This window comes from Stomoxys calcitrans, chromosome 3, assembly GCF_963082655.1.
Source record: "Stomoxys calcitrans chromosome 3, idStoCalc2.1, whole genome shotgun sequence".
In the NCBI taxonomy this organism is placed as follows: Eukaryota; Metazoa; Arthropoda; class Insecta; order Diptera; family Muscidae; genus Stomoxys; species Stomoxys calcitrans.
In genome coordinates, this window is record NC_081554.1 from 184,088,750 (window position 1) to 184,116,015 (window position 27,266).

General features: G+C 37.3%; 1 protein-coding gene and 1 non-coding gene across 4 annotated transcripts; both read right to left on the reverse strand.

Moving 5' to 3' along the window:
- Nucleotides 1–278: 278 nt before the first annotated feature.
- On the reverse strand, nt 279–26,076 carry LOC106084402 (WD repeat domain phosphoinositide-interacting protein 1). 3 transcript variants are annotated; one of them, XM_013248068.2, is made up of 6 exons: nt 25,828–26,075; nt 25,664–25,758; nt 5,010–5,746; nt 4,424–4,954; nt 4,096–4,359; nt 279–531 (listed from the first exon to the last, which is right to left on the reverse strand). In XM_013248068.2, the coding sequence occupies exons 2-6, from the start codon at nt 25,753–25,755 to the stop codon at nt 431–433; spliced, it is 1,725 nt and encodes a 574-aa protein (XP_013103522.1). In that variant the 5' UTR covers nt 25,756–25,758; nt 25,828–26,075; the 3' UTR covers nt 279–430. The 3 variants fall into 3 exon arrangements, 1 of the variants encoding a protein (XP_013103522.1); XR_001220808.2 differs by having other exon boundaries at nt 446–531; nt 3,996–4,359; nt 25,664–26,076; XR_001220809.2 differs by having other exon boundaries at nt 468–534; nt 3,996–4,359; nt 25,664–26,076.
- On the reverse strand, nt 9,201–9,340 carry LOC131996457 (U4 spliceosomal RNA). Its single transcript, XR_009397878.1, has one exon. It is a non-coding gene; the product is annotated as a U4 spliceosomal RNA (small nuclear RNA).
- Nucleotides 26,077–27,266: the final 1,190 nt, after the last annotated feature.

Below are 27,266 nucleotides of genomic sequence, written 5' to 3' on the forward strand. Positions count from 1 at the left end.
GTTACAAACTATGTTTTTTAAACAATCCTATAGTGATATTAGTTTATAATACAAAGGGAATTCGTTTATTAAATAAATGCTAGGGATAACCATGATTTAAATCAGCTCTCCATATTGCCAGGGCTATAGGGGAATTTTTAAGCAATTTTTTTTTCTAATATTTTTAAACCGATATTTGGTTTTTTCTGATTTTTTTGTTTTTTTTTTTAGGTAGATATACAACTTTTTGTGTGTTTTTTGTTTGTTTTTTGGTATTTTCTAAATATTTGTTGTTTTTTTGTTTGTTTTTACATTATCTTGATTGTGGTCTTATTTCCAAGGTTAATCATCGTTTTAAGCGTTACTTGGATGTTCCTGTGCTTGTTGCCTTTGCCTTTGCTGTTGTTGTTGTCATAATCGCTGATGGTGTTGTTGTTGCTGTTGATTTTTGTCAATCCTTTGCCGCTATGGCTACAGGAGGAAATTGTCGTTCATCATACAGCTTAGTAGGTGTGTCAATGGCATCGCAGAGTTTTCGAAATTTTGCCGAATCTGCTGAAACAGATAGAAAATACATGAAATTCTACTTTAAAAACCAATAAAAACCTGCTAAGTTCGGCCGGGCCGAATCTTATAAACCCTCCACCAAGAATCGCTTTTCTCAAGTTCTTTGCCCGATATCTCATTATAGGCAAACAAAGGATAATGTATAAGAAATGATATGCTATTGGAGCTATATCAGCTTATATGGGCCATACTTGGCTTGGATGTTGGGGACTATAGTAGATACCGTTGTGCAAAATTTCAACCAAATCGGATAAAAATTATTCTCTAGAGGCTCAAGAAGCAAAATCGGGAGATCGGTTTATATGGAAGCTATATCAGGTTATAGACCAATTTAAGAATTACGCCCTCTAGAGGCTCAAGAAGTATTATGGGCAGATCGGTTTATATGGGAGCTATATCAGGTTTCACACCGATTCAGGCCATACTTGACCTAAATCGGTCAGGTCAAGATACAGTGACTGTGCAAAATTTTAGCAAAATCGGATAAGAATTACGCCCTCTAGAGGCTCAAGAAGTATTATCGGCAGATCGGTTTATATGGGAGCTATATCAGGTTCAACACCGATTCAGGCCATACTTGGCACTTAGTGTTAGTGGTCATAGAGAAAGTCATTGTGCAAAATTTCAGCCAAATCGGATAAGAATTAAGCCCTCTAAAGGCTCAAGAAATACTATCGGGAGATCGGTTTATATGGGAGATATATCAGGTTTTAGATATATCAGTATTAGATCGGTTTATATGGGAGCTATATCAGGTTTTACACCGATTCAGGTCATACTTGACCTGAATCGGTAAGGTCAAGATGCAGTGACTGTGCAAATTTTTAGCCAAATCGGATAAGAATTACGCCCTCTAGAGGCTCAAGAAGTATTATCTTCAGAACGGTTTATATGGGAACTATATCAGTTTTTACATCGATTCAGGCCAAACTTGACCTGAATCGGTCAGGTCAAGATACAGTGACTGTGCAATATTTTAGCAAAATCGGATAAGAATTACGCCCTCTAGAGGCTCAAGAAGTATTATCGGCGGATCGGTTTATATGGGAGCTATATCAGGTTTTACATCGATTCAGGCCATACTTGACCTGAATCGGTCAGGTCAAGACACAGTGACTGTGCAAAATTTTAGCAAAATCGGATAAGAATTAAGCCCTCTAAACGCTCAAAAAATATTATCGGGAGATCGGTTTATATGGGAGCTATATCAGGTTCAACACCGATTCAGGCCATACTTGGCACTTAGTGTTAGTGGTCATAGAGAAAGTCATTGTGCAAAATTTCTGTCAAATCGGATAAGAATTAAGCCCTCTAAAGGCTCAAGAAATACTATCGGGAGATCGGTTTATATGGGAGATATATCAGGTTTTAGATATATCAGTATTAGATCGGTTTATATGGGAGCTATATCAGGTTTTACATCGATTCAGGCCATACTTGACCTGAATCGGTCAGGTCAAGATGCAGTGACTGTGCAAATTTTTAGCCAAATCGGATAAGAATTACGCCCTCTAGAGGCTCAAGAAGTATTATCAGCAGATCGGTTTATATGGGAGCTATATCAGGTTTTACACCGATTCAGGTCATACTTGACCTAAATCGGTCAGGTGCAAAATTTTAGCAAAATCGGATAAGAATTACGCCCTCTATAGGCTCAAGAAGTATTATCGGCAGATCGGTTTATATGGGAGCTATATCAGGTTTCACACCGATTCAGGCCATACTTGGCACTTAGTGTTAGTGGTCATAGAGAAAGTCATTGTGCCAAATTTCAGCCAATTCGGATAAGAATTAAGCCCTCTAAAGGCTCAAGAAAAATTATCGGGAGATCGGTTTATATGGGAGCTATATCAGGTTTTGGACCAAATCGGACAATACTTGGCGCATCTGTTTAATGTCATAGAATACGTCACAGCATAAAAATTTCAGCCAAATTGGATAATAATAACGCATGTGTAGAGGCTCAAGCACTTAAATCGGTATATCAGTTATATGGGAGCTATATAACAACATGGACCGACATGGCCCATTTTCAATCCCAACCTACCTACACAAATAGGAAGTATTTGGACAAAATTTCAAACGCCTAGCTTTATTACTTCGAAAGTTAGCGTCTTTTCCACAGATGGACACGGCTTGATCGACTTAAAATGTCATGATGATCAAGAATATATATATTTTATGGGATCTTAGACGAATATTTTGAGGTGTTACAAACGGAATGACGAAAGTAGTATACCCCCATCTATATGGTGGAGGGTATAATGAAATTTCTAATTTAATAATTTATGAAAAAAGTAATCAAAAATGTTCGCAAATCTTCAAAAGTCTTCTCGAAGTCTACAAACGTCAGATAAAGGGTTTAGTTTTATGCTACAGACCGCTATGCCAAGCTCGTCAATGTAAAGATTCGAACTATTGGCACTGTGCTTGATGGTACAAGGTGCAAGAGGCCCCCTTAGGTCGGCTTCTGTGAGTCGTTGGAGGAGGCAAACGAGGTTTCGGAAAGCGCTATCTCAGCACTCGAATACCCGCGAGAGTTTCCTGAGAGATGGCAGAACTTAGACAGAATCTAGCTCCTAAACTTTAGAACTCCTGGTTACAACATCCTTCCATTTCGGGGGCGCTTGAATGTGGCCAGTGGACCTGCGTTACGGCAACATTACGAATGACCCTCAGATAAAAAGCAGTGCTGAGGCGCTGCCGTTTGTTGAGTGGAGGATATTACGGGCAGTTAATGCGCTTAAGCCCCACAAATCGACCAGACCGTAAGACGTTGCCGAGGTCATAAGAAAAGCCATCGAAACCTATAGGTTCCAATGGAACATCGATGCAGGTGCAGTTGAGTGGGAGTGAAAAACCTCACGGATGTCCTAAATCTATCCATCTTCATATGGCGAGAGGTCCCTATTCAAAATCCGGGTAAACTTGCAGACCAGGGACACTCAAATGCAAATTTTGCCCATGAACATTCCACTAAGGAACAGAGGCAAACTTCTCACATATCAATGTGTGCAGTCCGATTCAAGTTCTAAGCTCAATGATAAGGGGCCTCCTTTTCATAGCCGAGACCGAACGGCGTGCCGCAGTGCGACACCTCTTTGGAGAGTAGTTTTACATGGCATAGTACCTCACAAATGTTGCCAGCAATAGGAAGGGAAAACCACAGTTGAAATTTTTTTTCTGATGGTCTCACCAGGATTCGAACCCAGGCGTTCAGCGTCATAGGCGGACATGCAAACCTCTGCGCTACGGTGCCTCCAAACTTGAGATGAATCTTATCGAATCTTTAATACTTCCACACTGATATGCCAACTGGGTACTACCTCCCTCTTTAAGCTCAAACCCTTTCAACTAATCCATGTTTTCCTTGAAATTTTTTACCCAAATAGTTCGCTTATTAATAAGAAAAAAAGTTCTTGATTTAATTCTATGCCAGCCAGTCTTACCTATTTTGTTTTAAAGCACACCCAAATCCTATACTGACCCATTTTGTATCATAGCATACGAATATATAGAATGTAAACGGAAAAAATTACGCCTTAATACCTGTCAACGTATTCAAGCCCTGTTCAGAGCCTCTCAGAATGCTGGCATAAGAATTATCCGAAGAAGGATCAGGATTTTCTATGATAACGCTGACACTGCTCAGGGAACTTGATTTACTGTGAGGCGAAGATGAGGAAGAATCCTTGGAATTGGGTGAAGGGTCCTTGGCATCCACAGAGAAACCCGATGAGGGATTGGTGGTGGGCGTAGAGGGCATATTGCCGGATAAGGAAATTTTATCCATGCTATCAGAGAGATTCAGTTCTAGAAGGGGAGTAGAGAAACAATTAAGACTTTGAACTTAAAATTTTGTTTACAAAATTCTCACCTATCACCCCTTCCAGGGTATAACGCAAATCATGCACATGCAGTAGTTTACAAGGACCCCCCTTTTCACTGTTGAAATCATGTATGTATAGGAAACCATCTTCACATGCCAATAGCAGGCGTAACTCCTTTTGTATCTTGGCCAAACCACAGACATGCTTGAGACCCGGCTGACCCAGTACCGCAGTGGCAAAAGCACGATCTTGACTTAGAACATCACCTATCTGAGAAGGTAACAGATATGAAGACATAGCCTTGGATAGATAACCACTCATAGACCATGAATTCGAGGTGGAGGAAGCTGAACCATTCGATGTTGTTGTGGTGGTGGTAGTAGAGGCAGGTTGTTGTTGATTGGAGGGAGTCGTAGAGGAATTTTCTGTATTTGCATTTGAGGCGGCAGGTGTGGTGGCGTTGGTGTTTGAGGAAGAGGAAGAAGTGGCTGTGCCATTTGTTGATGCAGTGGCGCCATTGGCAGCCGCTGATACTGATGATCCTGATGACGGCGCTGTGGAAGTCTTCTTAACGTCTTCTACAAGATAAGAGTTTCAGAAGAGTTTCTTAATTTAGGGCTGTTAAACACTCACCTATTGTCGCTTTTCTCTCTGCCGTCTCCACAGCTTTGCTGTCAATCCTAAAGATATGCACAGTTTCCGTATTCGATGAGGCACACAGAAAATCGCCCGTCGTCGAGAACACCAATGAAGCTATGCGTACACAACGTTTGACACCCCGCCGAAACTCCTGAACCTTTTGACCATTTTTAACACAGAATACCCGTATCACAGTTCCACGCTCTGAGGCTGTAGCCAACAGTGTACCGCTAGGCGAAAATGCCATGGCCGAGAGTGCCGTATCATGAGCCTTGATTGTCAGCCCCGTCTTCAGCTTATTGGCATTGAAGATTCTCAGCTCACCACTGGTGGTGCATATGGGGAATGCCAAATGTGAGTTTAACGACAACGAGCACAGGCCCAATTCATTGGGGGCAATATTCTCAATGGAATGTAAGATTTTCATATCACGTATATCATGGATGTGTATGCTCTCTGCCAGACACACCACCAGACGGTAGCGATTCATACGCACACACAATATGTCCGAGGGATAAACACAATTGCAGATATCCTGTTTCTTTTTGAAGTGTAACATTTTCAGACAATTGGGCTTTTGATGGGTGACCAGCACCACCAGAGAGCTATTGAAGAGACGCTCCACTATGCGTATTTGTTCATTGTTTTCCTTGGCAAAGATTTCATCGATTTTATCGCTGGCATTGATTGAGTAAAGGCGAAATCCATTATGGCTAAGAACCGAAATTGACCTGTAAAGAGAGAAAAAGAAAATTTATTTTAAGGTTATATAGGGTGCTTGTATGGAATAGAAAATAAGAGAGATTCAGTAAACCACTGCCTGTTTTGTATGTATTCAATAGGTGAGGGTATTGAAGATAACACCGGACTCGGGGTTGTTCTACTGAGTATTCTGTTCAGTTTTTTGAGCGAAATGCTGTCAAACTCCATATAAAATAACGTCGACGAAACATTGGCTGAAACCGGCGTAAAAGTAGCACTCTGTAGTGAGAAAAATGGCAAAAAAAAACTACTATAGTGGCAACACTTGAAACTATTGCCGGCATCATTTCAGTTTGTTTCATTGGTTTCTGTGGTTCGTATTTCTTTATTGAATTGAGAAAACATATGTAAAATAGAGAAAACCATGAGTGCAGATAAAGAAACTTGTTTTGGTATGGAAACAAAAACATTTGATTTCTGTCAAATTTCGCTCGCGAAACAATTACAAATTTCAGCGGCTATTCCGTAAGCAGAAAAGAAATACCAACCCTTAGAAGGCATGGTGAAATATTTAAAGGTGGTCTCTTTCGTACAACAACGACAAATCATATGCGATCCGCCATCTTGTCATCAAGCTGACCGATGTTTTGCCAACACGCACAAAGAAATTTGTGTGCATGCGTTTGTACGTGTGCGTACATGATCAGAGAATATGCGAGAAAGAATATAACAACAAAGAGAATGCAAACAAAAATCCGACATCTTAATACTGTCAAAGCTGGCCGGCTGTTAACAACTGCTCGCGTGTGATCACCTTATTGAATCCGACTTGATTAGAAGGTAAGTGCGAAATTTGCGGAAAATCTTGAAAAAATCAAACATTGTATCCTTCCAAACACCAGAGAAATGATCGGTTTCTTAGATGTTTTGACGGAGAGCAACGATCAAACCAACCCCGTTCCTTTGAATTTATTAAGGAGGCAAGATGCTGCCATATGATTGAGTGTGTCTAGCTGGGCAGGTTAAGAAGTGACGCATAGTGGGATCGGAAAAAATTAGTGCTAATTAGTCTGCCTATTGTTAACGGATACAGATATCATCAATGATAACATAGTGCTCCCTTAGCCTCACATCAGTGGTCGCAGCAGTTTGTATAACCACAATATGCAGAAGCATATGTCCCTGTATGTCCCTTGATGGAGGTGGTCCACATGAGAACTGAGAAGACAGCCCGTCGCAGTTCGAGAAGCGGAATACTGACAAATCTGAATATTATACCACTGCGTGTCACATAGCTGAATAGACTACACTGCCGCAGCATAACTTACCACAGACCGGATAATTGCTTTGTATGTGATTAGCCAAGATATATTCATTTACAGGTAGTGGCAGTTGCCCAACAACAAAATATTGAGTGCACTATCTGTACTAATCAGGGCAACTCTGATTTTGTGTATGTTACTAGTTCGCGGCATTATTCGTTGTTTGTGTGTGTGTTATCGCAAGAAAAAATTGTACTCAGCTGTTTACGGTACACTACCTGGTAATTATGTCATGCCGGCACACATTTTAATCAGAAAACCAAATTCCTTTAACCAAAACAATATCGATACGATGAACAATAACCGGAGAACGAGAAACCCGGTCTTATTTTGTTTGTTTTGTTGATACTTGATTATTTCGAATGTGTTTCAGTGCTGCCAACGTTAAAGTACAAAGCATTTAGTGGGAATAGCGTTTTATTTATCCATAAGCTAGCGAATCCGCTGAACTGGCAAATAAAACAACCCAAATATTGCCAAAGACCACGCACTGGATAATTTGGCGCCAAATTCTTTCAATGCACTTGCTGCAACTGTTTAACAGTTAATATCTGTCAATTGAAATCAAATGTAAAAACGCAAATTTACTCAGTGGACTATCGTAGTAGCATTGTTGCTAATAGAATTACTGATTGTTCATTGCAAAGACAGGCCTTTGAAGTCTCGCTGGACACATGGAGAGGCAGACGCATGCAAGGTATATGATAACCTCTCAAATGAAGCTTGGGTTGATGCTGTGGCTTGTGGTAAAGGCCCTGTGGTCGGGTATTTCGCGGACCACAAGGTCACCCAACCTTGAAATCATTCAATTTTATTTTATAGTCGTTCGTTGTCATAGCGACCGTATCTCAATTCGTCTAGATATCGCGATCTAACACCTTTAGCCTATTTTTGAGGCCTAATTGACCGGTCCTAAACGTGAAAATAATGTGTTCACCGACCTCGCGCCTCTCAATAAGTCCATTGTTACGCGTGCTGTAGGACATGTGGCATCGTCTTGTTGAAACCACATGTCATCCAAGTTAAGCTGTTGCAATTTGGGCAAAAAAAAAGCGGATACCTAACAATAGCGCGCCACCATCCATTGAATTCAATTCGCATTACCTTTGAAGAAAGTACGGTCCATTGAGGACCACAGCCCGTAAATCGAACCAAACTTTTTCTGAATACATTATTGGTAAGCTCTGTCTTGCCGCGGCTGATCTCCACTCAAAAATCGACAATTCTGCTTATTTACTACGTGCACAATGAGCGAAAAATTAGCTTCGTCGCCGAACAGAAGAAGCGCATGAAATTTCTTAACAGGGCACGCATTTATTTTGATTATTTTCAACATATGCTTTCTCAATAACTTGCAAGCAAGCGCGTTGCTGGTTGTTTGCAAGACGATTTTCATTGTTATAAAAAAAAAACCAGTATTGCCAAAAAGATAACAGCTAATTATACCACCCTTTACAAATCTAATAATAAATTCACATTTAATTATTTACAGCTTTGAAGGAAGAGACCCCTTCAAAATAAGACCACACCTCCTACATATATAGTAACAGCTATTTTGTATGGTCCGGATCTGATTTTATATTTCAGGTCGGGGGCGGAAGGCTTAAAACAACAACTCAACGACACAATGGAATTTCTTAACCGAGCACGCACTTGTTTGTCAAAATGCGTACCCTCAAATAATTTGCCGCGCTGTTTGTTTGCAAGACATTTTATGATTACATCACAGTACCATGTTGCTAAAAAGATTATATAGGGTGATTTTTTTGAGGTTAGGATTTTCATGCATTAGTATTTGACAGATCACGTGGGATTTCAGACATGGTGTCAAAGAGAAAGATGCTCAGTATGCTTTGACATTTCATCATGAATAGACTTACAACGCTTGCAAATCATTGAATTTTATTACCAAAATCAGTGTTCGGTTCGAAATGTGTTCAAATTTTGGTTCAGCGATGAGGCTCATTTCTGGTTGAATGGCTACGTAAATAAGCAAATGAATGAACACATTTCGAACCGAACACTGATTTTGGTAATAAAATTCAATGATTTGCAAGCGTTGCTCGTTAGTAAGTCTATTCATGATGAAATTTCAAAGCATTTAGTTAAAATGCCCACCCTTGCTAAATCTAACAGCAACTTCACATTAATTCGTTTACAAGCCCTCTCGGGCTTCCAAAAATTGCCGTAGTGGACGGTATTTCACGTCCCCATGGCGGGGTATTGGTTAAAGTTTTCAACTAGCAATAATCGCACCTCGGTAGAACCTCATTGGTTACGATATCGCCTCTGCGCAAAGCTAACCATACATCGAACAAACCAAACATCTTAAGGCAAAGGCTCTCGCAACTGAATGAGAAACAAAGAGGCAACATACAAAAATACAAGTGTTGAAAATAAACATCAGAAAACGAAATTGTAAAGCAACTCACATAATCTTTTTCGTAGAAATTACTTGAGCGTTCTTTGTTATACGTACGCGTATAAAAGTAGAAGAGAATATTTTATTTTTGGTGAGGAAAATAACCCTCCTCTACACAACCAGCAAAAACACGTACCAAGGCACAGCAAAAACGTGAGGCATAAATCCAATAACAACAACAACACACATGAAATGAAGCCGCTGTATTACTTGTACATACCAACAGACAACTCTGTGAGTGAATTAGGGGAAAAAGCAAAATGAAAAGAAAAACTCTCAGAAACAGCTGATTGTTAATGTGCGCTCTCATATCATTTCGCTATAATGTAATGTACCAACAACAACAGTAGTATGTATTGGCATTTTTAGAGAATGAAAGTAACATAAATGTCATCAGTGATGGTATTTTAGGTTGTATTGCTGTTAAAGGGTGATGGCATAAATACAGATTAGTAACCAAATGGGTACATACAAGAATATTTGCACTAAGGCAAATTTAGCACAATATATGTGTACTGTTAAGCAGATTTACTTGGAATTAGGTTCTTAAAAGTAATTACACCAGGAACAGGAAAAATCGATTTGAGTCAAAAACTAACCAGCAACATTTTTTCGTATAGTCGGCATGGAAAAAACTGGTTATAGAAACTTTAATAGGAAAACAGTATGGAGAAACCCTTTTTAAAAATTACGTATGGAACATAAAACTCTTAATCAAGGATATATCGATTTGAAACTACAACAAATGCAATTTATTCATAATTTCCTCCAATTTGTAAAAGCATTTAAACTTAGCATATGCAAAGTTTATTCTACATTACTTCCCAAGATGAAGGAATAGAACAAACTTTATCACTTTGGAAGTACATAAAATAATGTTCCTTTAAAATAACTTCCAATTTATTTTGCTGCGTAATGTAGCAAGTGTAGTCGGTAAAATACGGTAAAAAACGCATCCTCGTCTTCGGATGAAGAACTTTCTAGAAATTCATCTAATATGCCGTTAGCTTAATAAAAATATATATATATACACATTTATTTTTAATATTTTGCCGCTTTTTTCCAAACATTCAACAAATTTTGTTCTCTTATTTTTCTGTTCAAACTAAATTTGCTTGAATGATAGCTGCTGATTTCAAATACGGTATTCCCCAATCCTAGACTTGGCACGGTGTAATTTTCCAATCTCTGTGGGCAACACCACTAGAAACTAACACTACACCCTGTGGTGGGGTTAAATTTTTTTTAGAAACGAACACGAATTTTCGATTTCAGTGCAACATATCGAAAAATGCTACACTTTTTTTGCACAATCGAAATCAACATAAATCTAATTTGAAAGTCAGTTCGAGTTGACTCTCCTTTCATGGTATTGGTCTTGACACAAATTTCAATAGTTCCCCGTCAATCACATCTCATGTGGCACGAAAAACAGTACTTAAACCATAAAAAATGCCTAACACAGAAATGAGTAACAGAGCCAGTGGTTGAACAATAGAGAGATAACACAAACATTCGGGAGAGCAACATGAGCAGAGAGTTTTGTGTAGGTATGTAAACATGATTAATGCACAGTGTCTGCAAAAAATATAAAAGTGACGGTTTAAAAGGAAAAGCAAAATAAAACTGGTTTGATCATGAAATGTTTTTACAAAATTAATACCATAATTCATACACATTGTGCTACGTCGTTTGTTTGAAGTTTAACAAAAATATGAAGATACAAGTTAGAAGTGCGACGTAGTGTTTTTGTCAAGATTTTAAAGTGAGCATGTAGGTATGTATACAAACATATGTACATTTCTATACATTTTTTGAAAGAGTTTTTGTTTATTTTTTATGGTGAGTCCCAAAGCAATTGTAGGGAAAAGAATAAAGGCCCTTAGGGGTTATCATAATGCGGTTATATATACATATATATGCATATATGTATGTGGGTAAAGAGGCCAACGTGCACGAGTTTTATATATGCAAACATTTGTATGCATGCGTATGTGTATGTGCAAGCATGCCCATTTTGGTATGCTGATGTTTACCATTGAAAGCAACAAAAAAAAAATACTTGAACTTGGGGCCTACGAACAACAACAAACTGAGTGGCCAGTAGTAATGTAAATTGTACATCGAACTAGCTTTGATAATTGTGCATTGAATTACCTATGATGATTCATTGACAACAATGGCCTGGCAGAGTGTCAAAGGTATGGAATGTGCACTCAACACTTTTTATATGGTAGATAAGTACATATGGTTGCAAGATATGAAAATTAATGGTGAAATTATAAGTGACACAGTTTTGTTTTTCGCATTTATACGCAATTAGTATAAATAGTTGCCTTATCTAAGACGGGAGTGGATTGAAGGCGGTATCTTTATATGTTAAGAGAGGGCGAAATATATAAACTCTTCCACATGTTGATGATAAGAATTTTAATTATTTTCCAATTCAAAGGTTTTTTAAAGAAAATCCAGATTTAACTAAACGTTTTGCGAAATGTTTAAACACTAATAAAATCATATTAAATAAATTATAAAATAATTATTTATTATAACTCTACAGCTCAGTAGTTTTCGTTGCAAATGCAAATTTGCCCATGTACATTCCATTGAGAAACAGGGTCAAATTTCTCATATATCAATGAGTGCTGTGCGATTCAAGTCTAAGCTCTATGATAAGGGACCACATTTTTATAGCTGAGATCGAACAGGGTGACGCAGTGCGACACATCTTTGGGAAGAAGTTTTTACATGACATAGTACCTTACAAATGTCTTCCAGCATTAAAAGGGCAAAAACCACCGCTAAACATTTGTTCTGATTTTCTTGCCAAATTTCGAACCCGGGCGTTCAGCGCTACGTTGACCTCCAAATACACCTTTCATTATCTCATATTACCCAATATGCCTACATGGGTTTCTTAGCCAATCCACACCCCCAAAATTCTTTGTCAGATTGGAACCCTTCTGCTATACACCTTTTATTTGAGTCCCATGATGCCTCATTGGTTTATATGACCGCTTAGGAGATGGTTATTAGGTAAGTATCCTCCCAATGGGTTTAGACAAATACCTACATATACACACTCATTTTCCATTAACTTGGTAAAAAAAAATAAATTATGCATTTCTGTCCTCAAATGAAAAAGTTCAACCCTAACATTTGCATCTTCTTGTTCTTCTTATAAACATTGTCTTGAGGAATTTCATGGTTCGACGAAATTTTATTTTTATTCCATGTGTTTGTGTATTTTTTATTTAATTATAGTCCATTTTTGCAGTTATTATTCAACAGCTTTTGTTTAAATAGCTTTCATGGCATTTGTTCGTAAATAATTGCTTGTTGTTCAACAACTTTTAAAAATACACAAACAAACCAAGCTATCTCTGTATGTACGAGTAAGTAAGCATGTCTCATCTCGTTCACAGAACTTAAGTTCTGTGACATCACAAAAGAATTGCGTTTGAAGTGTTCTATTAACTGAGACTGTGTTCCGAAACAAGTTGTGTAAACAATAATTTTGCTTTTGGCAAAAATAAAATAATTAAATAAAATTTCAATTTCAAAACGTCATTTATTGCCTGCGGAAACAATAAAAAAAGAGAAATAAAAATATAAACAGTAACGGTCGAATAATAAATAGGAGGGATGTATAACAATTTGCTGATGGGCCATAAATCAAGTTAATAGTCTAAATTTGAGGGAAATTGGATTTAAAGAACAATAAAATGGGAATATCGGTCTAAAATTGGTATATTTAACTGATAAATCAATGTTTTAAGCCCATGGGATTTAAATGGTAAGACGAAGCTGCAAATGGTTTTAACTGGTTCTCTAGAGAAAAGCCACTACTTAAAGGGTGGTACGAGCATTCAGGGAACGCATCCTGTCCCTGTTTGGCATACCGAAGGCCCATTCACCGACAATGGTAGCCAGTTCACCAGCCGTGTTTTTTTAAGCGATATCTTCAATAGGTAGACAGCAGGCGACCGATCACTAGGAGGGGACATACTGCAACATGCAGCGGTGCAGAAGGGGAGGGGTGCGGCTTTGCTTATTTCAAAAAATTGAATTACAAGGTCGTTTACTCGGGGTCGAATTATGGAGCGGTAGAAAGTTTATTTATTGAGGTTATTACCGCTTCAGGAGGAATTTTAGTAGGTGTAGTTCACCTACGGAATGGCAATTTCGATTTTTTCGAACATGAAATATCCGGCCTTCTTGTTCGATACAGGAATATTGTGATAATGGGCGATTTCAACAGATATGTTTTTGATACCTCCATCCCTACTACCAAAAGGCAGTCCTGCAACAGAATGGGAGTGTCTGTTTCCCATAACAGCTGCCCGATTCATTTTGAGATTTTCCATCAATCTACCTCGTTTATTGATCACTTTTTGCTATAACAACCACAATATTTGTGGTTATTTGCCCTAATATATCGTATATATCTCTCTCAATATCTCCGTCGGCAGAAACGATGAATTTTACGAGGTTTTTGATTACAACACATTCAGTGAACCGGAGTTGCTTAAAAAAGTGGCTTCAGCTGGGGTTGAACGAATGTTTTCGACCACCGATGTTAATGATCAACTTGAGTTATTAGAGTGCGGCTGAGATCAGGGTTCGGCAGTCAACGGCGGATCTGGCATATAATGGTTTTCTTCGAGATAGAAGCAATGATAACTGGAGAACTTACAGCAAATTGAGGAACCGCGCTTAGAGAGGTGGTTTACTTATATACCCGAGAGGGTGGGTATCTAAAGTTCGGCTTGGCCGAACTTAACTTTTTACTTGTTTCACGTAATTATTGTAAATAGCGCTGAAAGCTTTGATAACAAGTCTAATTACTAGTGATTTATATGTACTTTTCTTTTAGCTTAAAACCCAATGGGGTCACCTTCTAACCCACATTTGGTGCTTAGCTTACTCACTAGAAATTTTACTTTGACTAAATGCGAGAGTATGCGATATGAAAATACTTTCATTGCAATTGCCATGAGTAGCGGCTAGACCTCATGTCTCTATTATTGTAGTAAGTGCTTTTCACATTCCACTGAACTGAAATCTTTTCCACTCCCCTACCCCCTCTTCACTACCATAGTGGACATTTTCATAATCACTTTTATGCGAATTTTTAGACGAGCTCGTACTTGTTTTTCTCCGAATCTCTTATATTACGCAGTAATTGCGTATGGCGTCGATATATCGGCACTGGAAGTGATGAAATATTTCATTGTCTATAGTGTTGATTGGTTTGTATTTGTTTTGTTTTGATTTTGGACTTGGCATTGTTGTTTGTGTCGTTGTCTGAAGTTATCTTTGGTTTTGTTTTGTTTTCCAAAACACGTTTTCAGTATCAGCGACCAACATGACAATACCATAAATTGCGGAAAACAAACGTGAACGCATGAGGATGACTACAAAGTACGCAAAAACCACATAGAAAAATGTATTAGGAATGATCGCAGAAGGTTAAAAAATAACTAAACACAAATAAACTTCTGAATAAAAAAAAAAACAAGCAAAACATTTGAGACCTTTTTGGGGGCCAGTCATTCGAGGTTTGCGTAAAAACGCGTGAGCTCTCCACACACGTTGGTTATTATTGGATAAAAATATGCAAAAACAGCTCACGTGTGGGATATTTGAATGATGATGTCAATAAAGTGATTCTCATTAAAAATCAAATAAAAAATGTCGATAATATTAGGCTTTAATTGACAGTGAGTAATATAGGCCTATGATTTGATATAGTACTCATATAGAGCGATCAAGTGATTTCTCTTCCGGGGGCCACAAGGTACTGATCTTCTAGCCGATTTCACCATAGCTTGAAAGCTTGTTGTATTCGACTTCAATCTACCCAAGCCAAATCCGGTTTAAATTGGACCATTTTATGTGGCGGCATATACTGGAATAATCAATAACGATGTGGTACTAAAACCAACAAAGGTGGGGAGCTTAAGCCAATAACAGATTGTTGTTTAAATCAATACCAGATCGGCAATGAGGCTAGTACCAAACGGTACTAATCATTTTATGTTTCATCCATACCACCCAGTATTGTTTTTGTACCATACGGTGTTGCTTTACTATCAATACCTTATGGTACTGAAATGAGCGCATGTGGTATCAACTTTTCTTTAAATGTAGGGGCATAGATAAATTATCCTTAATCAAAAAGCAAAATATACAAAGTGACTACAATGTTTGAGTTATTTGGCAAATACTGTGGTCTTTTTGGATTTTCTGCTTTTTGATTTAGATTGTAGGCATCGAGAGCTTCTTTTGACAATAAGTGGGTCCCCGCATCCCTCATAGTTTTTGTACAGTGGACCATTCTGATAATTCTTACTTTAATTTAAATGCCTAATATATTAAGTAATGTGGTTTTTTGGTATATTCTGCTTCTTGCAGTATCAGTGGGTAACTTGTATCCCCTTAGATTTTTTACAGTGGACCATTCTGTAAATTCTAACTTAAACTTTTAATGCCAAATAAATCAAATACTGTGGTCTTTTTTGTTATTCTGCTTTTTGTTTAAGATCCTAGATACCGAGAGATTCCTTTATTATAAGCAGGCATATCCGCATCTCTCTCAGTTTTTGCACAGTGTGCCATTCTAACTTTAACTTTAAATGCCAAATACAGTTGAACCACTATTATCCGGGCCTCTATTAACCGGTTACCCCTATTAACAGGCATGCTGTGCTTTTGGGTTTGGATCTCTATTAACTCCCTATATTAACAGTGCTTACTTCTATTATAAGTGCACCACACAAAAATTATGTAGAAAATAATATACAGTTGAACCTCGATTATCCGGGCCTCTCTTAACCGTTTACGATTCTTAACCGGCGTGCTGTGCTTTTGGTTTTGGACCTCTATTAACCGTGGTTTACCTCTATTATCACTGCTTTAATAATGCTCCCGCTATTAACCGTGCTTATCTCTATTATCCGTAAACCACACACATGATTGATGTAAAATTCTGGGATTCCCTTTTTATTTTGAGTTGAAGTTCTACCTGTCAGTCTGTAATTCAAAAATGGCAGGCCAAGGTGTTTGCTCGAAAATGGCTCCCACAAAAAAAGAGAAAATAAGGGAAAATGAAGTTCTTTCAATTCAGGAACAACTAGAACTGATTAAAGATCACAGTAAATACACATCTCGGTTGGTTTGCAATCAGAAAAATATGATGTAGGCAAACAAACTTTACGCGATTTAATAAAAAAGAAGAAAACAATTGTCTCTAGAAGTGAATCTATAACCCCGTTTACACTGCTCATTAAATTCGGATTTAAGACTCTCGTCCGCTGATTTTATTAAGGGAAAACAAATGATCAAGCCATCAAATCTGGATTTAAACCTTTTCATGTTTCAGTAGCGGGTTCAGACTAACCATCTTCCAAACATCGGGTACTATAATAGTTTTCAGATAGGCTGAGGACAGTTGTAAGGTAATCAACTCCAGGCAGATCAAGATTCTTCAACATCAGTGTAGAGATTCCGTCTGGAACCAGCGCTTTGAGCGACTTGGCACCACGGATGACATTCGTAGCTTCGTGCACGGTTGTTGTTGTAGCAGTGTGTTGTAGACTGAAAAACTCTATCGGGCCAATGCGGTACGTACAACCGGCTGCCATGGGATTGTACGGTAATTTGTGATAGCTGTCTAGCTGCACGAATATCACGGATATACAAATGGCTCCCCTTCTAAATTTTTCATTCTCGTTTATCTAAGGAAAATACCTCAAAAGTTTCGCCAGTTTTTTTTTTTGTTTAAAAGCAATTGTTTTCCAAGCAAGCAAATAAAAACCCAACCAGAACAAAACTCAGCTGTTTTTCTGCAAATGTTCACTGCAAGTCGTTCCCGTAATTTCGCTTGCAAATTTTATAAAGAGAGTAAAATGGCTCTTAATCCTCTGCAAATTTTTACTGGAAACTGGTACGCGAACAGACCTTTTTGTCGAGACGATAAAACAAGATATGTTTATTTACAGGTAGTGGCAGTTGCCCAACAACAAAATATTTAGTGCACTATCTGTCAACATCAGTGATTAGTGCAACTCTGATTTTGTGTATGTAACTAGTCGCGCCATTTTTGGTTGTGTGTGTGAGTATGGTTCTTCTTCACTTCACGAGAAAAAATTGTACTCAGCTGTTTACGGTACACTACCTGGTAATTATGTCATGCGATAAAATCCGGTTTACACTGATCATTAAATCCGGTTGTAAGGCTCTCGTCAGCTGATTTTATAAAGGGAAAACAAATGATCGAGCCATCAAATCTGGATTTAAAGAGCAGTGTAAAAGGGGTTTAAGTCACTAAACGGCACCCATCTGCCGGTTAAGTTTTATCGTTACTATAAATAATACGCATATACTCAGAAACCCAAATTCCTTTAACCAGAAGAATATCGGAGAGTAAAAAAACGCCTATTAGACTTGAAATTCATAAAATCGGCATAATTAGTGTCCTATTCACTGCCTTAGCATTTTTTCCTATATCAAAATTTCTATTCCAAAGTTCATTCAACTTTTAACATACAGCACACCTCAAGTGATTGATATTTTTTGGTGATAAGAAAATCAAAACAAATTATTAACTTTTTGTTTATATATTTTGTTGTTGTTTTGTCACGTGGAATAACTGGGTTAAGATTGTTCAACCCCTAAATGTTTATTTATAATGAGGATTTGTGAAGTAATTTTCTTTGTTAAGATGCATTTATTTGTAGTATCAGCGAAATAATAAATAAAGATTAGTAACACTCAATGTAAATATAGACAAGCAAATAGTGCTTAATAGAAATAGACAATCGAGATCACGTGAGTGAGCCCCTTAGAGTGCATCCAAACTGGAAGACATTCGTGACTTTTCAATTTGAAGACATCATAGGCAATTTCATTACAGATTTTTGTGAAATTTCAATGATTCATTCTAATTATCTATACTGTTCCTCTAGCAATAACACACATTTTCCAATAACCTTGAACAATAGCTAAAAATCTCTGTACGATATGAAGGCCATATACCTTCGTTGTGTTATTAATTTTTGTTTTTTGATTGATTTTTTTCAAATATACCTTTGTTTCTTTGTTTCAATTTTAGTATAGAGAAATGCATTTGTTATCAAACAAACAATGCAAGTTGCTATCAATTGAAGATGATTGTTTATTTATTGTATTTTATATTGCCAATATTAAAATACTAAGAAAATAATTTTTAAAACAAATTTACTTAAAAAAGTTTAAAAATCAAAATTTTTTTAACTTTACTAGCTGGCCCGGTGTGCTTCGCTAAACGCTTAAGTGTTTGCGACCAGTGTTGCCACTCAAGAAAATTATTTTCTACCAAATATTATAAAAATCATACCAAACCCAACCAAAACCTACCAAATGTGCTGCAAGCCAAAAATGCGGTGCGTGTTTTTATATCCACCACCGAAGAGTTTGTGGAACCCAAAAATGCGTTTTTACAACCCATTTTTGGCCATTACGGTGAGTTGCATCAACCCCCCCAACTTCTGAGTATACCACAGTTGCCACATAGCCCTGTTTTCCGATTGAAGGCATTGAACGCACAATAGAAACTTGGAAGAGATCCCCTAACACTCGTACCAGTAACAGAACTTATGCCCTTTTTTCAGAAATTTGAAGCAATGAGACCATTTGAAACAGTATTTGGCTCTTTGGCATCCAAAGCTTTATTTTGCATCGCTAACGAATACACAGAAACGACAAGAAGTGAAAAAATGTTGGTATTTATTTGTCGCAAAAACCTACCAAAAATTGAGGTTAGCCTACCAACCTAACAAGAGAATAAAAATCTACCAATTTTGGTAGGAAACTGCCTAAAACGGCAACACTGTTTGCGACCCACTTTTCACATGGTCCAAATTTATACCTATTTGTATTTAACTCTCAAATGCCTTTCATTAGAATCCCAAATTATCCCGTTGTGAATACATATCCATTTGAGGCATCATTTTGGGGTGGGGCGACCCGCCTGCGAATAGACCCCAAATTTTTATAGAAGTTTCGTTTCTACTTTCAAGTATCATTCGTTTGAATGCCATATTATCATTTTAGGGTGGGACGATACGCCTGCGAATAGACCCCAAATTTGTATAGAAGTTTCGTTTCTACTCTCAAGTATCATTCGTTTGAATCCCATATTGTCCCGATCGGCCTACATGTCTGTTTGGGATGGGGCGGTCCCCCCCTTTTGACTAGACCCCGAATTTGTATATAACTTTCGTATTCTACTTCCAATTATTTTTCATTTTTTACCCATATTGCCGCAATCGGAAAACATGCCATTTTTGGGGGTGCGGCTGTCCCCCCACATTTGGGGTCAAATTTTAATATCAAGTTTGTACTCTACTTTTAAAAACCTTTAATTTTATGCCCATTTTGTCCAAATTGGTAAACATGTCCATTCGGGTGGATTTTGGGGTCAGTGGGGGGCGCCACTGTTATTTTGACTCCAAAGTGTTACATTAATTTTGTGTGTTTTCGGTTACCATAAGGGGTATGTCCGTGAAGAGACACAAACCCATTCAATAAGCACCACCCTGTTACGAGCTTAGCAGAGCTATGCTAACAATTTAACAGAAAAGATCAAAAATAAAACCAAGAAAAATAATAAAAAAAATTCAGAAGAAACGACAACAAGAGCTCTAAAAGACCACACACATTGCGAATTTTATAAAAAATTATCTAACAAAGTAAAAAATGCATAAGGAACATATCTACAACACCAAAAATCCAAAGCGAAAAGTGGAAAAACTAAGAGGGCTGCTGGGTTCCCACTTATAGTGAAGGAAGCTCTTAATGCCTATGATCTAAATCGAAAAGCAAAATATCCAAAAAGGCCACAATATTTGAGATAATTTGCATTTAATGTTAAAGTTTAAATTAACAGAATGACCCACTGTGCAAAAACCGCTAATTGAATGGGTTTGTGTCTCTGCTAGTAAAAGTTATATTTATCTTCACGGAGATAATGGGGCATACAAATTTTCGCTTAAAGGCTGGTACTATATTCGCCTTTTGTTCTATTTTTCGCCGGTTACTTTTTTCGATAATAGATTTTAAGCAACAAACTTGCAGATTTCATTCATTCTCATTACCTATGTTTAAATTTTAAAAAATTTTAATCTTATCATTCTTATTTGTGAACTGTTTCAAAAAAGTAATCACGAAAAAATGGGCTTTCAACGGTGAAAACGGAATATAGTACCAGCCATAAATTAATGCATCCATCCATCTCCGAGATCTGCTGTTTTGGAAAATTGGGGTTAGGGGGAGGAACCGCCCCCACGCGGATTTCACAAAATTAAGTACTTTTCTTTGTCCGGAGGGCCAAGCTCTACCATCTGTGAAAATTTCATGAAAATCGGTTCAGCCGTTTTTGAGTCTATGTAATGGTACACATTTTTATCTTCATTGCTCACCAAATATTTTTTTTCTACGAATAGTTTAATATGCCATCACTGACATTGATACACATTAATTAGGTTTGTACAGTCCGTATGATGTTACTGTTTCAGTTCACCTGATATTCTATTAACAACAACAGTAATCAATGATTGAGCAGAAGGTCGGTCCATTGTTGCTATAGGAATGACGAGAGCTTTATGTTAGTGGCTCTCTTTTCAAGTCTGTTGCTAATTACTATCGATTTTATATTTACAACAACAGTGATCTATGATTCTACAATGACGAAATGGTGGCTAGAGCTTTTGGTGATGACTTTATTCGCTCTCTTTCATTCATGTTACACCATCGAATATTTGTCATTGTTAAGCTCTTGAGACAAAGGTAGAGAAATCAGTTATCTTTTTCTTTCTTCTTGTGTTTTATTCTGTCCTCACGTCAAGTCGAGCCTTTCAACTTTTTCACAGCAACTTCTTTTTAATTTACAATCCACCGCAACAGGATTGTAGAAGTGCAAAAGGGAAACACCATGCTATAAGGTGTTTACATTGTCATTTTTTTAAATCTGGATTTAACTGAATCCGAAAACAAATCCTGTCCGTTTACGCTGGGTTTTTGGGGATTTAAGTGACATACACAAGCGTACATGCGTATACATGAATGTGCATATCACACACAACCATACACAATTCATGAAAACAGTTGAATATTTTAGTACTTTTATTGATTATTTAGCCCTGAAATCGGTTTTATTTGGGATTTAAAAATAAAACCCCGTTTACACTGCTCGTTAAATTTAAGAAATTTAAATCGTTCGACCGATTAGTGTAGTTAGTTTTGTTAAAGAGACGAGATTTAAATTTGACATTTTTATTTTATTTTGAATGAAATTGTCTGTAAATTTAAATATATTTTAAATTAAATATGTTTATAAGTTCCTAAAACTCAAATTCCAAGGTAAATTTTATTAGAAATTTACAAATGACCCAATTCTGAAATTGTTTTTAAGGCATACTGGCCCAATCTAACCCCCCTCGAGTATATTGATGTAAAACCCTTAAAGAATCATAATCAGAATTATTCACGTTACTCGGGAGACGGGTTCATCTTTTATTGGCGGGTTACCTAAGGGTAACCCTCTCACAACTATACTAAATCAATACTTAAAAATGCTTACTTACTTACTCTTGACCAAAAAAAAACCTTAAATATAAATTTATCTTTAAACCCCCTTAATATTACCTAACCTAATATTATCCCCTATTTATACCCTACACCACCTCTGTAGTAAAGGGTATTATAAGTTTGCGCGTTTGTTTGCTACGCTGAGAAGGAGAAGAGCTAGACCTATTAATGGGCCGATCACTCAAAATCATTTTCTGATTCGATTTAGCCAGGTCCGCCTGTCCGTCCGTGAGTCCATGTTTTCTTGTAATCCAATATTCACGAAATTTTGCATATGTCACTTTTTTGGTTCAAGGACGAATACTTTTGATTTTGGCGAAAATCGGTTCAGATTTAGATATAGCTCCCATATATATGTATCGCCCGATTTGCCCTTTAATGGCCGTAGTAACTACAGATTTCAACCAATCTGCACAAAATTCGGCACAGATGGTTTTGTTACTGATCTTAACATATCTGCATGATTTCATCAATATCGGTTTAGATTTAGATATAGCTCCCATATATATCTATCACCCGATTTGCACTTTAATGGCCGTAGTAACTACATTTTTCAACCGAGCTGCACAAAATTTGGCAAAGATTGTTTTGTTACTGATCTTAACATGTATGCAAGATTTTATCAAAATCGGTTTAAATTTAGATATAGCTCCCATATATATGTATCGCCCGATTTGCGCTTAAATGGCTATAGTAACAACAATTTTCAAACGATCTGTTCGAAAAAAGTCGGTTCAGATTAAGATGTAGCTCTCATACTCTTATATCTATTGGCCGAATTAATAATTGTAGGGTAGATGTAGGGTATTTTATAGTCGGCGTCGCCCGACATTTGTCCTTCCTTACTGGTTTTGTAATGGGTTTAGTCAAAAGAATTGGTACAAGATCCCCGCCCATATCTCCCGAACAGGCTGGCTAGCCGAGCACGTGCGTTCCATTCCAGACTCTGACTTGGGATTTTTTGGTGTGTTGATATAGTTTTCTTTAGATGGCCAGAGCCATCTTGGACTTCGACTAGTACGATGTCGCGACTTCAGGCAAACGGAAAGCTTATATTGACCTAAGGAGGCCATGATCTAGAAATTTAGAACCAGACACATTTCATCTAGTCCGAACAAACAAACAAACATCACATTAATTAATATTTATATAATTAATATATGTCTAATTTAGATTTTTTAAAAAATTTTGTTTTTATTTGATGTTTTGTAAAATAAACAAAGTCGCCTTAGTGTACTTGACAATTAAACGTAACCAAACAAATAACTTGTTTATATTGCTTTGAAAACAGCTGTTTCTTTTGTTAATGGGCCCAACAAGAAAAACGTGTATAGATATACATACATATATACCCCATGAATTAAAAAAAGGGGGTGTGTACTGTGGGGGGTTAGGTTGTGGATGATTAAGAAAAACATATGCCAATGATGACGATATTTGACAACTTTATCCATAATAATGGGGGAGAATAAGCAGCTGTTATTTAATACCCTTTGTATCTCATTTATAATTACTCTCGCCATTGGACGGCTAAGATAGTACATACACATGTACATTATAGAGAATATACATACATACGGTGAGTGATGGACAATAGAAATTAATAACAGCAAGCAGGCGAATGAGTAGCATTTGGCGATGATTTCATGCCATTACTCTATACGATACAGCAAACAAGACTAAATGCTAAACGCTGTTCAGCAAGTCTCACTTACGGTGGGAACAAAATGCCACTAATTGCTGTCAATAGTTAAAGGCTTGCATGTGTTAGTAGCTATGGAAGATTTATAGGGCGAGAAATGTGAAGATAAGGTCAAATTGTGGATAAGAACAGAAGGCTGTAGTTACAGGTTGTAGGTACATGTGGCAAGTAAAAGAATAAGCTAAGGGATAGGAAGAGTATATAGGTAAAGAGGGTTTCCCAAATTATAAAACTGTATATTTTGACATCGACAACGATTAGGGATCTAAAACTCCGTTTACACAGTTCTTTAAATCTTGACTTAATGGCTCGATCATCTGTTTTCCCTTTATAAAATCAGCTGATGGGAGCCTTAAATCTGCATTTAATGAGCAATGTAAACGGGGTTTTAGTGCAGACTTCGTTCATATCAAATAGAACTGGGCAAATTATGGTTAAGAAGTCGAAATGTTGGTTGTGTGTGTGTGTCCACGATGTGTGTTATTCGGAAATCAGTCTTCTGCTCGTGTATTTTGCATAAAAATTGCTTAGTTAAGATATGCGCTCAAAAATTCGTTTTATTGCACCAAATTCTGCCTATGTTGCTCAAAATCGGCCCACAAACAAAAAGTGCATATATTTCCGCTTTCTACCGATCAGTATGCCCGTAGACCTCTTTGTCCTGTAATGACATCGGAAGGCTTACTGATCTTTTTTTCTAGTTCCACCCAGTAGAAGTTTCGCTTTGTCACAATCCGGACCTCCATATAGGCTTTTCGATTTTCACAGTTTTAAAGCGAATTCATCGCCCACGATGTAGACTCGTACTTTGTCGCAAGGAAAGATTTTACATATGCCAAGTTCAATGACGGCAGTCCTCTCGCTTTTGCTATGCTTTCAGGCGTCAATGCCAACTAAACATGGCGGATTGCGCCCTACTCACAGATGGTTTTCTCTTTATTTAACCCTGTGCACAAACTTCATCGTCTGGAATTGTATGGCCGAACGAACAACTTACGGTCTCCGTAAAGAAGAAGGACAGTGTTTCTCTGTTGCAAGGCTGCTAAAACAGATCCCAATCTCTGAGCCTTCAATGTAGACACTCATACATTTTCTCTCCTCTAGCTATGATCCATCTTCCCTTTTTTTTAACTCCACCCATCCTATAGTGGAGGATAAAGAAAGGACATCGTTTCGTCATTGCTCCAAATGACGTCTTGGGATCAAAGTAGCATGCATAAGCCAACAGATCCTTGGTTTCCACGGCCTGATTTCCTTCTGGCATTGTGTTTCAAAAATACAGGTAATTGTAGCGTTGTACCTATACACTGCCTTAAAAGCCATATAGGGTTGATTGAACCTGCACCCAATGCATAGTGTTGTTTTGCTTTACCCTCCCTTATAAATTATGGCACATACAAAAGGTGGGAAATCAGTAACACTGAAATTATAATATTGTTATTGGTAGTTTTGTTTGTTACGTTTAATGAATCACTTCCTCTGTGCCCCCACCTTCTTTATGGTATGTATGTTTGTTTATATGTATGTACATACATACAAACATATAATCTTCACTTCTAGTTTCATACAGAATCGCTCAAAACTAAAATAATTTAAACAAATATCACAAGGTCATGTTTGCATATGTATGTGTGCGTGTGTGTGCCAAGCTTAATGCCAAGAGCTATAATCGTTCGCAATCGATATAAGCACACACTTATGAATGTATATACAAGTAAATACATTTATACATACATAAAGCACTTGTAAACTTTTTTTAAGAAACCTTAGCCAAATTGAAGAAACTTTTATGCCCTAACAAACTGGTTAATATGTTGGATGGTAGAGGCAGTAGCAAATGTGGAGAAGAAGAAAAATCAAACAAACTTACGTAAAATCCTGATTAAAATTCATTTCATATCCTTTGCAGGAAGTTGATGATGACGAGGACGTGGTGGACGACATTATGTTGGATGATGACATACTCTACACACAAAAATTATTTTCAAAATAATTTCAAGATAGACACTTTTAGGTACAAGATTTCTTGCTCACACTTTTTTATTTGGTTTTATTCAGAATTGACTGCAGAAAAATATATATTTCCAAACTTTTTATTCTTTAGAAAAATTGCCACTATTATTTTTTTCTACAATAGAGATTTTTCTTTGTTTTCTTGCAATTAAAAATGGTTTTATTTCGCTTTTATATTTTATTTTTCTTTCTTTAACATTTGTTAGATTGTTGTTTTTTATTAACTTCACTTTTCAACTGCACTTTTTCAACTGTTACTAGCAAATGCCAAATACAATACAAATTTTTGTATTTTGTTCTCGCAATTAGTTTTGCTCGCTCTCTATATCTCATGCTCTCTTTCTAAATTTGAAAATTGTTCATCTCAGTTTGTATCTCTGTGTGTTTTTTGTTGCTATTGCTGCAGAGCAAATACAGAAATTTTTTGTTTTGATTTCGTTTTCTTTATGGGCTTGCTATTGTTATTGTTGTTCTATTCTTATTTAGCTTTCACATATTTGCTCATCTCTTCCTTATTAAAATTATTCCCATGTCGCATCTATGCGATACATTTTTTTTTGGTGTTTTGTTTTGGTCGGCGATAGAGAAGTATGAAAAGAAGAAACAAATTTCTTTTTGATTATGCCGTTATAGAGAATAGTTGTAGATGGCGCTGGCAGACGTTTTTTGAAGGGGAATTTGAGCTCAATATGTTTGTGAAAAAAATAGAAAGAGGTGGGAATGAATCGAGACGTGCAGCAGTCATAATGGAGGAAATTCTCCCAAAATATTAAACTACGAACCTATGGCCTTGCTAAAAGCACATCCCCCTGCAGAATTAAAGAAGGCAATATGGCAACAGACAACTCTCAAGCGTCTTTAAGACGAAATAACAGTTAAAGCGCAGTTTGCAGAGAAAATCGCAAAAAATCCAATTTTTTTAAACCTAAAACGAATTCTGTTTTTGGGGCTCGCGCCTGGTCGCCGACAAAGAACAGCAGCAAGCCTCATTAAAAATAAGTGCACACGATAGACACGAAGCAATCCCATGGCAGCCGGCTGTACCTACCGGATTGACCTGATGGAGTTCTCCATCGCCAAGGGCTGCCGCCTCAGTGTACAAAACACTGCTGCAACAACAACAACGAAGCTCACACCTTATTGCTGGGTATGGACCTCTATTCCTCCTTATGTCGCCACTGGAAAATAGGTGTGTAAAATACAAGATGGCGACAAACATCGATTTATAATTTTGGTCGAATTTTAATCATGTTTGGCTAACAAAGTACATATGTACTTAGATTAATAGTTATTATTTGCAAATAACTTAATTTCTGTTGCATGAGCATATCCCGGCGGGGATAGCTGTGAGCACCACACAAGTTGGAACGGAACATTGAGTTCCGACCTGTGTGTTGTTCATTGCTGTCACGAGAAGCTTAGCTGCAAGTTACTGGACGCGTCCAATGGTTGCAGATAGA